Raw genomic sequence first — 11,014 nt, forward strand, 5'->3', positions numbered from 1 at the left:
TTCTTTGAATTTTTCTGTAGAATATCTTTACACGCGGTCTTGATGGTCTCCGAGTCCGTGTTCATCTCAAAATTTGCCTACCAAGACAACAAACAAGGTAGGAACAATATTAGTGATCATGCACACGTGTAACAAAAAATAGATAGCACATTAACTACGAAACAAGTAGCTTACAACAACTTTCCCAATGTAGTTCTCCAATAGACTAGCATTTTTTTGTATAGCTTAAAGTGAGGAAGAACCGGCAGATGGCTTCTTGCAACGAGTCCACACTCAGAAGCAAGCTTTGCTGCCTGCAGAGGCTTCTCTGGACGCTTCATCCCTTCGGCAATTTGGATAGGCACCTTGATACCAAGCGACTTGGTGATTCTCTCTAGCCCTTTGCCCTTTCTAAGTCTAGTCTTGGTACTCATTGCATCTGAAAATGAAATTGAACTCATAAATTAGAATAGAAATCGACAGACGCAGGAATCGATAAAAGCATACATGATCATTCCATTTGGAAAATGCACTAGTAAAAGAGAGCATTGCAAAGGTCAACTTGCCTGGTTGAAGCACAAGCTGCTGTTCTTCTTCATTGATGACAACATTCCTGTCAATAGAAGGTGCAACAGGGCCGAGGTCTATGTGGACAGTGCCTGCTACATCTATGCAGATAGTTCCTCCTTCATCTAGACAGACAGTGCCACTTCCATCCATGCCGAGAGTGGTTTCTTCATCCATGGGCAGCAACTCATCACCCATTTGCACCGAGGTCTCAGAGTCCATGCGCAACAAACTTTCCTAATGGTCTATCGCAGTCGCCATCTTTGCTTTCTGCCTTGTGACTCTATCAGGGGCAGGTTCATTAGGTTCCAGAATCCTCTCTTTTTGTCCTGGAGCTGGGCCATCACCCTTCCTGGAGGCATTGTAGCAGATGTTTCTGAGCTCTTCTTCTTCTTGCTGATTGTCTTCTTAACACCAGGCCTCTTCATCCTAGATTCCTTCAGTGCCTCGTATAAACAGCGCGGAAAAAAGCATTAGATCATAAGAGAAATATGTGAGCACAAGGAAACACATAGCATAAAAGAACCCCAACCCTCCAAGCAAGACAGAGTTTGCACCTTAACAGTCTTCCTCACTATGACATCATCCACTTCCTCTCCATCAATAACTTCATCCTCCTTAGGATTGTACTCTGGGTCATCATTGATAACTCCACTACCTTCTTAAACCTCATCACTTCTACCTTCTTGTACATCATTTGTTTTCCTAATCATCGGTGCTATTGCACTGATGACAAGGGACTGGAACATCCGATTGTTCCTCATGATATTTCTAGCCCTAACCTTCTCGTACTCAGTGAGAGGCTCTTCTTTGCATGATAAAGGAAACGTAACTATTAGGTGAATGTTTGGAATGCATGGACAGCCAGCCAAACATTTCTTATGAGATTTTATTATCATTTAATCCTAGTTATTCAGGTAAGGAAGACTAATAGCACATAGGCACAATTAAGCCAGCTTATTCAGATTGCAGCAATACATTTAACTTAGCATATTAAGACACATATATTATAAAACTGACAGTATAACCCCAAGGGGCAAGTTGCATACCAATGGTTGGCCTCATGTTTGACCTTGTCATCCTTGCCATGGATGATCTTGAGGTGGTGCTTGCAAAATAGAATAAACAACAATCAGATACAACAAGGATAAAGTAAAATGATGCACTTGTATCAATAAATGAAAGCCTTTGGACCATCATGCACATACATGTAATACATGTGAAGCAAACTTGATGTATCAACAATACAGTGATGTAGTCTTATTAATTAAGCAAACATGTAAGTGCACTAAACAAGCATGCATGTACACTAGTAGCAAGCAAGCAAAGTGCATAAGTGCTACTAATACAAGCAAGCAAGCAAGCAAGCAAGCAAAGTGCTATTGATAGAAACAAGCAAGCAATGAAGGAAATTGAAGATAACCAAGCAAGTACTATTGATACAAACCCTAATTAATAAGCAAGCAAGTAGCTTCTTCTCCAAGTGCTACTGATACAAGCAGGTCTTGCCGTGTTTTGCACATAACGCTTAAAAGTAAGCAACCTTCTTTCGATTGGGTACATCCAACTATATTGCACAGGGCCTCTAACCATTGCCTCTTTTGGTAAGTGCACCGCCAAATGGACCATCACAATGAAGAAAGCTGGAGGGAAAATCTTCTCGAGCTTGCAAAGAATAATTGGGATTTCTTTTTCAAGTCTTTCAAGACGTTAACTTGAGTGTTTTGTAGCACAGTTCTCTAAAGAAATTTCCCAGCCCATCAACCTCTTCATATATATCCTTGTCCATGATTCCTCGGAGGCCCACCAGTAAAATCCTTTGGAGGAGGATGTGACAATCATGGGTTTTCAGTACTGAAAGCTTGAATCCATCAGAAGTAACACACTTTGCTAGGTTAGTAGCATAACCATCTGGAAATTTCACCACTCTTAGGAATTCACAGAATGCAAGCTTTTGTTCTTTACTCATTGTATACCATGCTCGTGGCATTTCAAATGAATCTTCATCTTCATTGTGGTGTAGATGCAAATCTTCTCTTATGCCCATGTCCTCCAAATCAAGCCTAGAACTAACCGTGTCCTTTGTCTTCCCTTCAATGTTCAGAAACGTCCCTAGCAGATTCTCGCATATGTTTTTCTCAATGTGCATTACATCGAGATTATGCCTTAATTTCAGATTAGCCCAGTATGGCAGGTCCCACAAACAAGACCTCCAGTCCCAACATTGACCTTCCTCACGCTTTCTTTTCTTCGCAAGCTTTCCTGGTCTCACATCTTTCAACTTTTCAAGTTGCTACTCTAGCTCTTCTTTAGTGAATTCAGCTGGCTTGTCACGGGTTTCATTCTCACCATTAAAATCTTTGCTTCTTCACTAATGATGGTTTCGAGGAAGAAAGCGGCGGTGCCCAATATAGCACATCTTGCTCCTTATTCTCTCTGAGCAAGGGTCTTTGTCACAATGGACACATGCCTGATAACCTGTTGTGATCCTCCCAGACAGTGTGTGCAACGCCGGGAAATCATGGATGGACCATATGATTGTAGCACGTAGATTGAACTTTTCTTTCGGACTCAAGGCATCATATGTAGGTACACCAGTCCAGAGCTGGAGCAGTTCTTCTACGAGGGGCTCCATAAAGACATCAAAATCCTTTCTTGGAGACTCTAGACCCGGGATAAGCAATGACATCATGAAGTTGGACTGATCCATGCATGCGCATGGTGGCAGGTTGTACAGCACCACAAAAACTGGCCACATGCTATAAGACATGCTCATGTTCCCAAACGGATTAAACCCATCTGTGGCAATGCCAAGTTTTATGTTCCTCGGATCTGCAACAAAATCTACATGTTTACTGTCAAACTCTTTCCATGCCTCTCCGTCCGCTGGATGGCTCGGCTCATTGTCCACAGGTTGCCGCTTTAGCTTGTGCCATTGTACCTTGAGCGATGATTTCTTCGAGATGAACATCCGCTGCAACCTTTGTACCAACGGAAAGTGCCTCGGTACCTTCTCCGGTATTGACTTCTTCCCATCAGCATCTTTCCACCTAGAGGCATTGCATTTTGGACAGTTGTCATGCTTTGCTAAATCCTTCCGAAACAAGACACAGTTATTTGGGCACACATGTATTGACACATTACCTAATCCAGCCTGCGGATTATGCTCAATGCTTCATCATAAGATTTGGGAACACAACTATCAAGGAATTGCAAGCTCAAAAGGCAGAGTACTGCGTTGAATGCAGCATTGCTAATCCGGTAGAAAGACTTGATGTGGAGTAACTTCACGGTGAAGGTAAATCTTGAAAATTTACCCCCTTCATGAGCTGCGCGCTTTGCCTACTCTAACACCTCAGCAAACAACGACTTCTGTCCATCAGCACGATCTTCAGCATCGTATAAATCCTTCAATAGGTCAGGAATCCTATCATCTTCACGCCCATCCTCTTCCTCCAAACCAGCATTATCTCGCAAAACCTTTTCCACGAAATCAATGGCAGCATCACCACCACCCATCATATGAGGGGCCTCTGTGTCATCTTCAAAATGTTGAGGTTGTCTGTCTAAAGGTTCTCCATGATATATCCATCTATCATATGTGCTGGACATCCCATTAAGAAGCAGATGATCTTCCACTCTTCCTTGAGCCATTCTTGAACGATTGAGGCATTCACAGCATGGGAAAAGAATGTGAGCATCGTTGGCAAAATTTGCCCGAACAAATGCCATGAAATCATCAACTCCTTTAATATGTTCTTTCGAAAACTTTCTAACTCCTTTTCTAATCCAGCTTCTGCCCATCTGCTAAAGACAGCAAATTGTTGCAACTTAGCAAATCAATCTAAGTGCATCAACATTAATTAATAAAAATGGATGGAAGTAATGGCAGCTAAAAATCTAGAAAATTTTATATGCTAATTGCCTAACCACAACATTGAAACAAACCAAACTATAAATCAAACCAACATTGAAATTGGCATGAATTTATGTTGCAGAGAAGGCTAGTTCAAATTAAACCAAACCAATATTTAGAAGGATCATGTTTCTGGGAAGACCAAGCTAGCTAGCTCCTAACAAATACTATGTAGTTTCTATCAATTACAATTACTATGCTCCTAACAATCTGTAGACAAACAACTGAAGAACAACTGAGGCATTGTTCTTCCATGATAAATGAGTGGGGTTAACAGGTATTGGCAGGGATTAAATCCCATCTAGCTCAAATTCCCCCCAAATCCCCTCCAGTCCACTCCAATCCAACTGAAGAATTCTTAACCAAACAAGACCTGAAGAATTCTTAACAAACAAGCTGAAGAACTACTAACAGTACATCAAGAAAATTCATCTATGCAATATCTACCAAACAAGCAAGCTATCTCCTAACTCCTAATAGTGCATCAACAAAATTCATCTATGATAAAGAACATCTGACTAAAATTCATCTATGCTCGGCGACAAGGTGCATATAGTGAGAGAGGAGAGGGGGGAAAGGAGAGGGGTACATACTTGGAGGTGTGCTTGCAGCGGCGGCGAGTCCCCCATGCTCGGAAAGCCTCTCCTTGTGTGGGCGCCATTCCGGCGCCCGCCCCCACCACTGCAGGTCGCCCACGCCCCTGCTGGTCGCTTTGGCAGCCAGCCCCGCCTTCGCCCCTGCCGTTTCTTCCGTTGCCGGCCCCGCCCCCGTCCCCGCCGATTTCCTGTCGTGGACAAGGCGAGCGGCGAGGCCATGGGCGAGGTCACCCGCGGCGAGGTTGTCGTTCCTGCCCCCGCCCCCACCACCGTCGGTCGCCCCCGCACCTGCTGGTCACTTCCGCCGCCGGCCCCGCCCTCGTCCGCTGGCCACGCTCCTGCCCGCAGCACGCCGCCACCTGGTCGGAAGACCTAGAAATTTTTGGCTTAGTGTTGGCTCTATCCGATCCTGGGAATAGGTCCCACTTGTCAATGACTTAGTTTTGGCAAGAGACAACCGCTGTTTTATAATATACAGAGCCATTCCGCTAGATGGGCAGCAATCCCTCTCTAGCCTAGTGGTAGCGAACAAGTTAAACATCACGAGGCCGTGGGTTCGAGTCCCCCCTCGCGCATCTTTTTACTAACAAATTTAGGGCTCGGTCCCGCCTGTCAAGTGGGTCCCTCCTCTAAACGAGCTCTCGTTGAATATACACATGTAAACGAAAATGACAACTAAGCACTCCACATAGGCGAGACTGCTGAGGTGGCCGCCTAATCATACAACTGCATTAAAACTCAAGTGTAACGACCATTCATATTGGTCGTAATTTGCTAGAAATGAGGCACGGACCAGGATGTCTGCTTTACGACCATTTCTCTAATGAAATTACGACCTTTCTGATCAGAATGGTCGTTATGGTTTAGGGTTTGGAGCCCCCCGAACATCTTTTGACCAATTGGTCTGAAATGGTCATAGATCCATGACCAATTCTTTCAGGGTCACTGACAGAAGGTCATTAGTTGATATATTTCTTGTAGTGGCGACACCAGCCTCGATTCGCATTGTCCCGACCTCACGGAGGTCTGCACACTCGATGGATCGCTCACCACCATGAAGACGGCTGTGGTGCCGCCGCCGCCGCCGCCTCCGCCTGGCGATCGGCTAGGAGTGGTCGCTTAGCGAAATCTCCGCCGGCGCCGCAAGGGCAAGGCTGCTAGGGCAGCCCGACCTGGGTCAGCATTGGCCGAGGCAGCCCTCCGCACGGCAAGTGGCACCCAGCGACCAGACATGACTACCATACCCCCACGCTGTTCCGCCGCTAGAGGGACCACTCCAATGACGACGACACGGACACCGATGGAGGTGCAGCCAATCAGAAAGGCCATGCAAGGTCATTGTCTGCTACACTCTAGTTTGCGTTTTTAGTTGAACAACCGTTTTATGTAAATTATGTCCGAACTTCAGTGAATTCCGTCTTATTTGCATGAATATCATCCAATTTTTTTAAATCCGCTTTGAGATGTATGCGGGCATGGTTGGATGACCGGCTTCGATATCACTATCAATGGACGCATCCGAGGCTTTTCCTAAAACGGACACTGTATTTGTCCGCGGACGGCTTAGAGATGCCCTAAACAAGTTACTAGGTGCTATCGAGTTGCTTGGTCTTTTTTCTTCCAAGGAAAAGCAGTGTGTTAATTACCTGTTGCAAAATTTTATTTGAAAAGGAGAAAAGTTCCAAAGTTAAAATACATGATACTCCTATTTACAGCCAGCTCTCCTCCTCGTTCACCTTTTTTGTTTAGGGATCCTCCTCGTTTATCCCTCCCCGATTCTATCACTCCCGGTTCAATTCCGTCCCCCGAAATCCCTCGGCCCCTCGGGCCCCACCTCCGCCCCCTCACCCTAGCGCCGCGAGCGTGCCAGGCGGACACGGCGAACAAGGCGGCGCCGCGGCGGGGTGCTCGCCGCCAGCGTGCGGCCTTCCTGTAGCGAGTAAAGGCGGCCGGCGTACAAGCGGCGGCCAGAAGGCGGGCGCGAAGTCGCGGCTCCACGGCACCTACCCTTGCGGCCAACGCGATCTCGGCCGCGCCAGCGACGAACATTCCGCCGAATGCCTAGGTACGCTTCCTGAAGCGACTGATTGCGTTAGCAAAATCTGATAGGCTACGGATGATGGGTAATATTTGTCTGTGATAGCAAAACTGATGGATTCTAGATTTTTGTTTTCCGGCTGTGTGCCGCTTATAGTCTTATTGTGGGAGAGTTCGGACCGATTATTTACTGCTGTTTGTGTTGTCGAGAGAAGTTGCTGGCTGATTCTGTTTTCAGAATCTGAATGTGCGTGTGCTTGTGCTTCTTTTGTCTCGCAGCCTTCAACCGTCTGCTGTCCTAGCTATAGTGCGGCATAAACTCCAACAACCTGTTTGGATAATATTTTTGTTTGTGATAGCAAAATGTGATGGATTCTAGATATTATTTTCCCGTTGTGTTCTGCTCATAGTCGTATGTGAGCAAAATTAGATTGAATGTTTACTGGTGAGGGATGTTGGCTGACTGTTGCTAAAATCTGACCATGCATGTGGTTGTGCTGTTGTGCTTCTTTTGGCTCCACGGTAGTGCCCTTTTGCAACTTCGGATAGGGTATGAAGAACTTATCAATTTTCAGATCATCTCAAGTCTGTCAAAGTGCCTCAACTTAATGGTAGCGCTGTACATTGCAAAATTAGAAGAAAAACAAGTGACGGGTGGCATTCTCATAAATAGCACTAAAGCAATGTCATTGAGCAAGTTTGAGTTGTGACTAGTAGGCATTGTTATAATAATTCTACTTATCAGAACTCAGCTGATAAGTCTGGTTCCTTCTCAGGGGGAATCGGGATGACAACTGTTGGAGCAAGCGCAACCACTAACTCAAGTGCGAGTGAGCATGGCACTCAACAAGCCTATGTCCTTTGCTGGGAGTCGCTGAATGCTGATTTGCTGAAGCTGATTGCTGACCGGGTACTCTCTAGCGACCTGCTGCACTACGTCTGGTTCCGCGCGGTGTGCAAGAAGTGGCGTGCCGCCACTCCTTGCCCGCTTGGCCGTGGCGTGGTTGACCCGCGCTTTCACCCACGGCAATGGATGATGTTTCTGGAGGGCAATGGGCTTCACCCCGGTCACCCTGCATTGGGCGGCTACATCCGCTTCCTCAATATCTACACCGGCATCTTCATCCGCGTGCACATCCCATGCTTCGAGGACCACTCCATGCTCGACTGCCCTGATGGCCTCCTTCTCCTACAGCGCAAGAAGGATGTTGTTATCTGTCTCCTCCACCCCTTCACCGGTGATGTTGCCGAGTTTCCTCCCCTTGCTTCCCTCTGCATGTACATGAGTAAGTTTGGGATCTTTCTGAATGGCCCTTATGATCTTCTACTACGAATGGTCCACACGGCTGTCTCCGTCCATGCGGGTGGCAGTATTACCATTATGCTCGCTCTCAGCCACGCTGAGCGCATGGCATACGTATCCACTGGTGACAAGCACTGGACTCACACAAGCTGGATAATGAGTGGCATGAGGACAGCACTACCATTCCTTGGCAGCCTCTACATGGTGAGGAGCTCGAAAAACAAACCCTCACAAATCATGCGCGTCGATCCACCAGATAGCTCCAGTTCCTCCTCGTGGTCGTCTACACCACCGCAAATGATCGCCACATGTCCAGCTAATCAGATGGTTAAGCCTTATCTGGTGGAGTGCAATTCTGAACTTCTTCTGGTTGTCTATACCGACAGAAAGTCCCGGCTTGTGGTTATTCGGCTTGCTGACCTCCTGCTTGGAGTACCTGCCACGCCATTGACAAGCATCGGTGACCACGCCCTCTTCATTGGCACTTGGAGCATGGCCGTCAACTCCACCAACCTACCATCCGTTCAGGGGAACTCCATCACTGTCCTCATCCCACGTAAGAGTGGCCGACTGCGGCAATATGATCTGCGCACAGGTACCTGGTCGCTACTGTGTGATGGATACTTCCTCAATGCTAACGGCCCCATACCAAGGCCATACAGTCTTGTCCACCACATTGTCAGTTGTTGCCAGCGTCTTTACTGGCTCAGTGGACACATTTGGACCCGCTACCATCGTTCTCAACCTTGTTGGACTATAGTCGCTTTAGCACATAGAAATGTTTGTGCAGTCTGCAGTGATCAGTTGAAGGCTATTCATCTTTCCAATATCTATGTTTGAACGTCTCTGCTTTGGCCACATAAGGTTTGGGATGTATTTGGCTGTGTGTTTGCCTCTACAGTGTGTCTACTTTTGTTAAGATATTTCAGTCTAACTCGGATGAATTCAGAAATATTCTCCCTTTGAACTGTGTTGAGCCTTTTATCATTCTGTCGTTCAACTGGTGAACACTGCTTTTTTTTATGTAGCTTCTGCCTGTGACTTAAAACTTGAAGTACTCTGAACATTGACTCTTGAATCTTGGTGACGCTGAATTCCATATTTCTCACGCCAGGTGCTCTAAATTGCGTATGTAGAGTTGTGTTTACCATGTTCCAGGCTCAAGCTGTTCAGGGCCAACCTGACTGCTATGTTACACTCTGTTTTCTTCATTTTGGCAATAGTGGGGAGTAGAATGACCTAGAGCTTCATTAATTATACAGAGTTATAATACAGCTCAAAACAGGGACCCAGAATAATTGAACTACAACTTTGTCCTTGAGATTTTCAGGAAGGAACCTAGACAATAAAGATTGCATTTGGGTCTTTGACTGTCACGAAGCTTACATGTACCATCCCCGCATTTGTCAGCGTCTTTGTCTCTGCTGCAAAGACTATCTAGTTTATTTTGCTGTGTTGTATCAGGGTGAACCGTGATGTTTGTGGCGCCCTGCTCCTTGCTCTTTTGTTTTCCCCCTTGGGTGCTGTCTCCTGGGGGGTTTCTCTCTTTTGCGGTTGAAACAATCATGAACTAGGGTATAAAGTTGTTATCTGTCCCCGTAATAAAATTGATTGACAATATGTGGAGGCTTGCATGATAATTATCAAAGTGGGGATGAGCTATCACTTATCATAACTCTTTTATCCCTACTTGTTCCTATAACCAATGATGAACTCATACTTTTTTCATATCCGTATCTTATAAATATCAAGTCGACCTTGTTCATTACAAGCTACGGTACTTGCTCAGGGACGAGCAAGACTTAAGCTCCAGTTCCTCCTCGTCGATTATTTTCACCCCATGAAATCGAATCGTGAATCAGACGTCCAGAGAGATGAAGGCAGAGCCCTAGCCTTCAGAGATAATCCGGAGCGGGGATTGGCAAGCGGGAGGTTGCCATCTTCATCACCAAGCACCAGGGGGGCCACAACATCATCACCACTGTCATCATCATCAACATCATCACTATTGTCATCATAATCATCATCCACATCCTTATCATTATCATTGTAACCTCAGGAACCCTAGTTGATGGTCTTGTTTTACTTGTGTCATTCATTCATGTTTACCATCACCACCCTCATGATGTTTGTTGTCTTCATGTGTGAGTAGACCCCTAGTTCTCGAGGATATGGATGAAACTTGGTATGTATATGATTTGAATCGTTATATTGGATATGAGATCCTCTGCCAAATGCTTAGTTTAATAACTTCGTGAATGTTGTGAAGGAGCCCCACTCAACATTATTGCCTTAGTTTAATAACTTCGTGAATGTTGTGAAAGGGCCCAACTCAATATTATTGCCTTATGGCCACGAAGTATAACAATGTCATTGTAAAGGGGTAGGATGTGAAGGTAATTCGAGGTGACAGTAGAAACCTTTACTCCTAACCTTTGCAATTGATAGGGGAATTACAGAGAACCCTTAGAGAGACCGTGTCCACGGGGTAACCCTCAATTATCGTAGTTGTAAGCCGCGGGGGGAGACTATGATGGTGGCATGCTTGGCACAAAGTCTACTTCGAGTATAACGTGTTCTGTACCCGGCTCTGCCCAACGCAGTCGTTAAGAGTGG

The 11,014-nt window shown here is 45.8% G+C and overlaps 1 protein-coding gene across 2 annotated transcripts; it reads left to right on the forward strand.

Annotated features, from left to right (window-relative positions):
- Window positions 1–6,843: 6,843 nt before the first annotated feature.
- On the forward strand, window positions 6,844–10,633 carry LOC119324148. 2 transcript variants are annotated; one of them, XR_005156780.1, is made up of 2 exons: window positions 6,844–7,123; window positions 10,188–10,633. XR_005156780.1 is itself a non-coding variant. In XM_037597922.1 (2 exons), the coding sequence occupies exon 2, from the start codon at window positions 7,883–7,885 to the stop codon at window positions 9,236–9,238; it is 1,356 nt and encodes a 451-aa protein (XP_037453819.1). In that variant the 5' UTR covers window positions 6,844–7,123; window positions 7,872–7,882; the 3' UTR covers window positions 9,239–9,385. The 2 variants fall into 2 exon arrangements, 1 of the variants encoding a protein (XP_037453819.1); XM_037597922.1 differs by lacking the exon at window positions 10,188–10,633 and adding an exon at window positions 7,872–9,385.
- Window positions 10,634–11,014: the final 381 nt, after the last annotated feature.

The sequence above is a fragment of the Triticum dicoccoides genome, chromosome 6B (genome assembly GCF_002162155.2).
Source record: "Triticum dicoccoides isolate Atlit2015 ecotype Zavitan chromosome 6B, WEW_v2.0, whole genome shotgun sequence".
In the NCBI taxonomy this organism is placed as follows: domain Eukaryota; kingdom Viridiplantae; phylum Streptophyta; class Magnoliopsida; order Poales; family Poaceae; genus Triticum; species Triticum dicoccoides.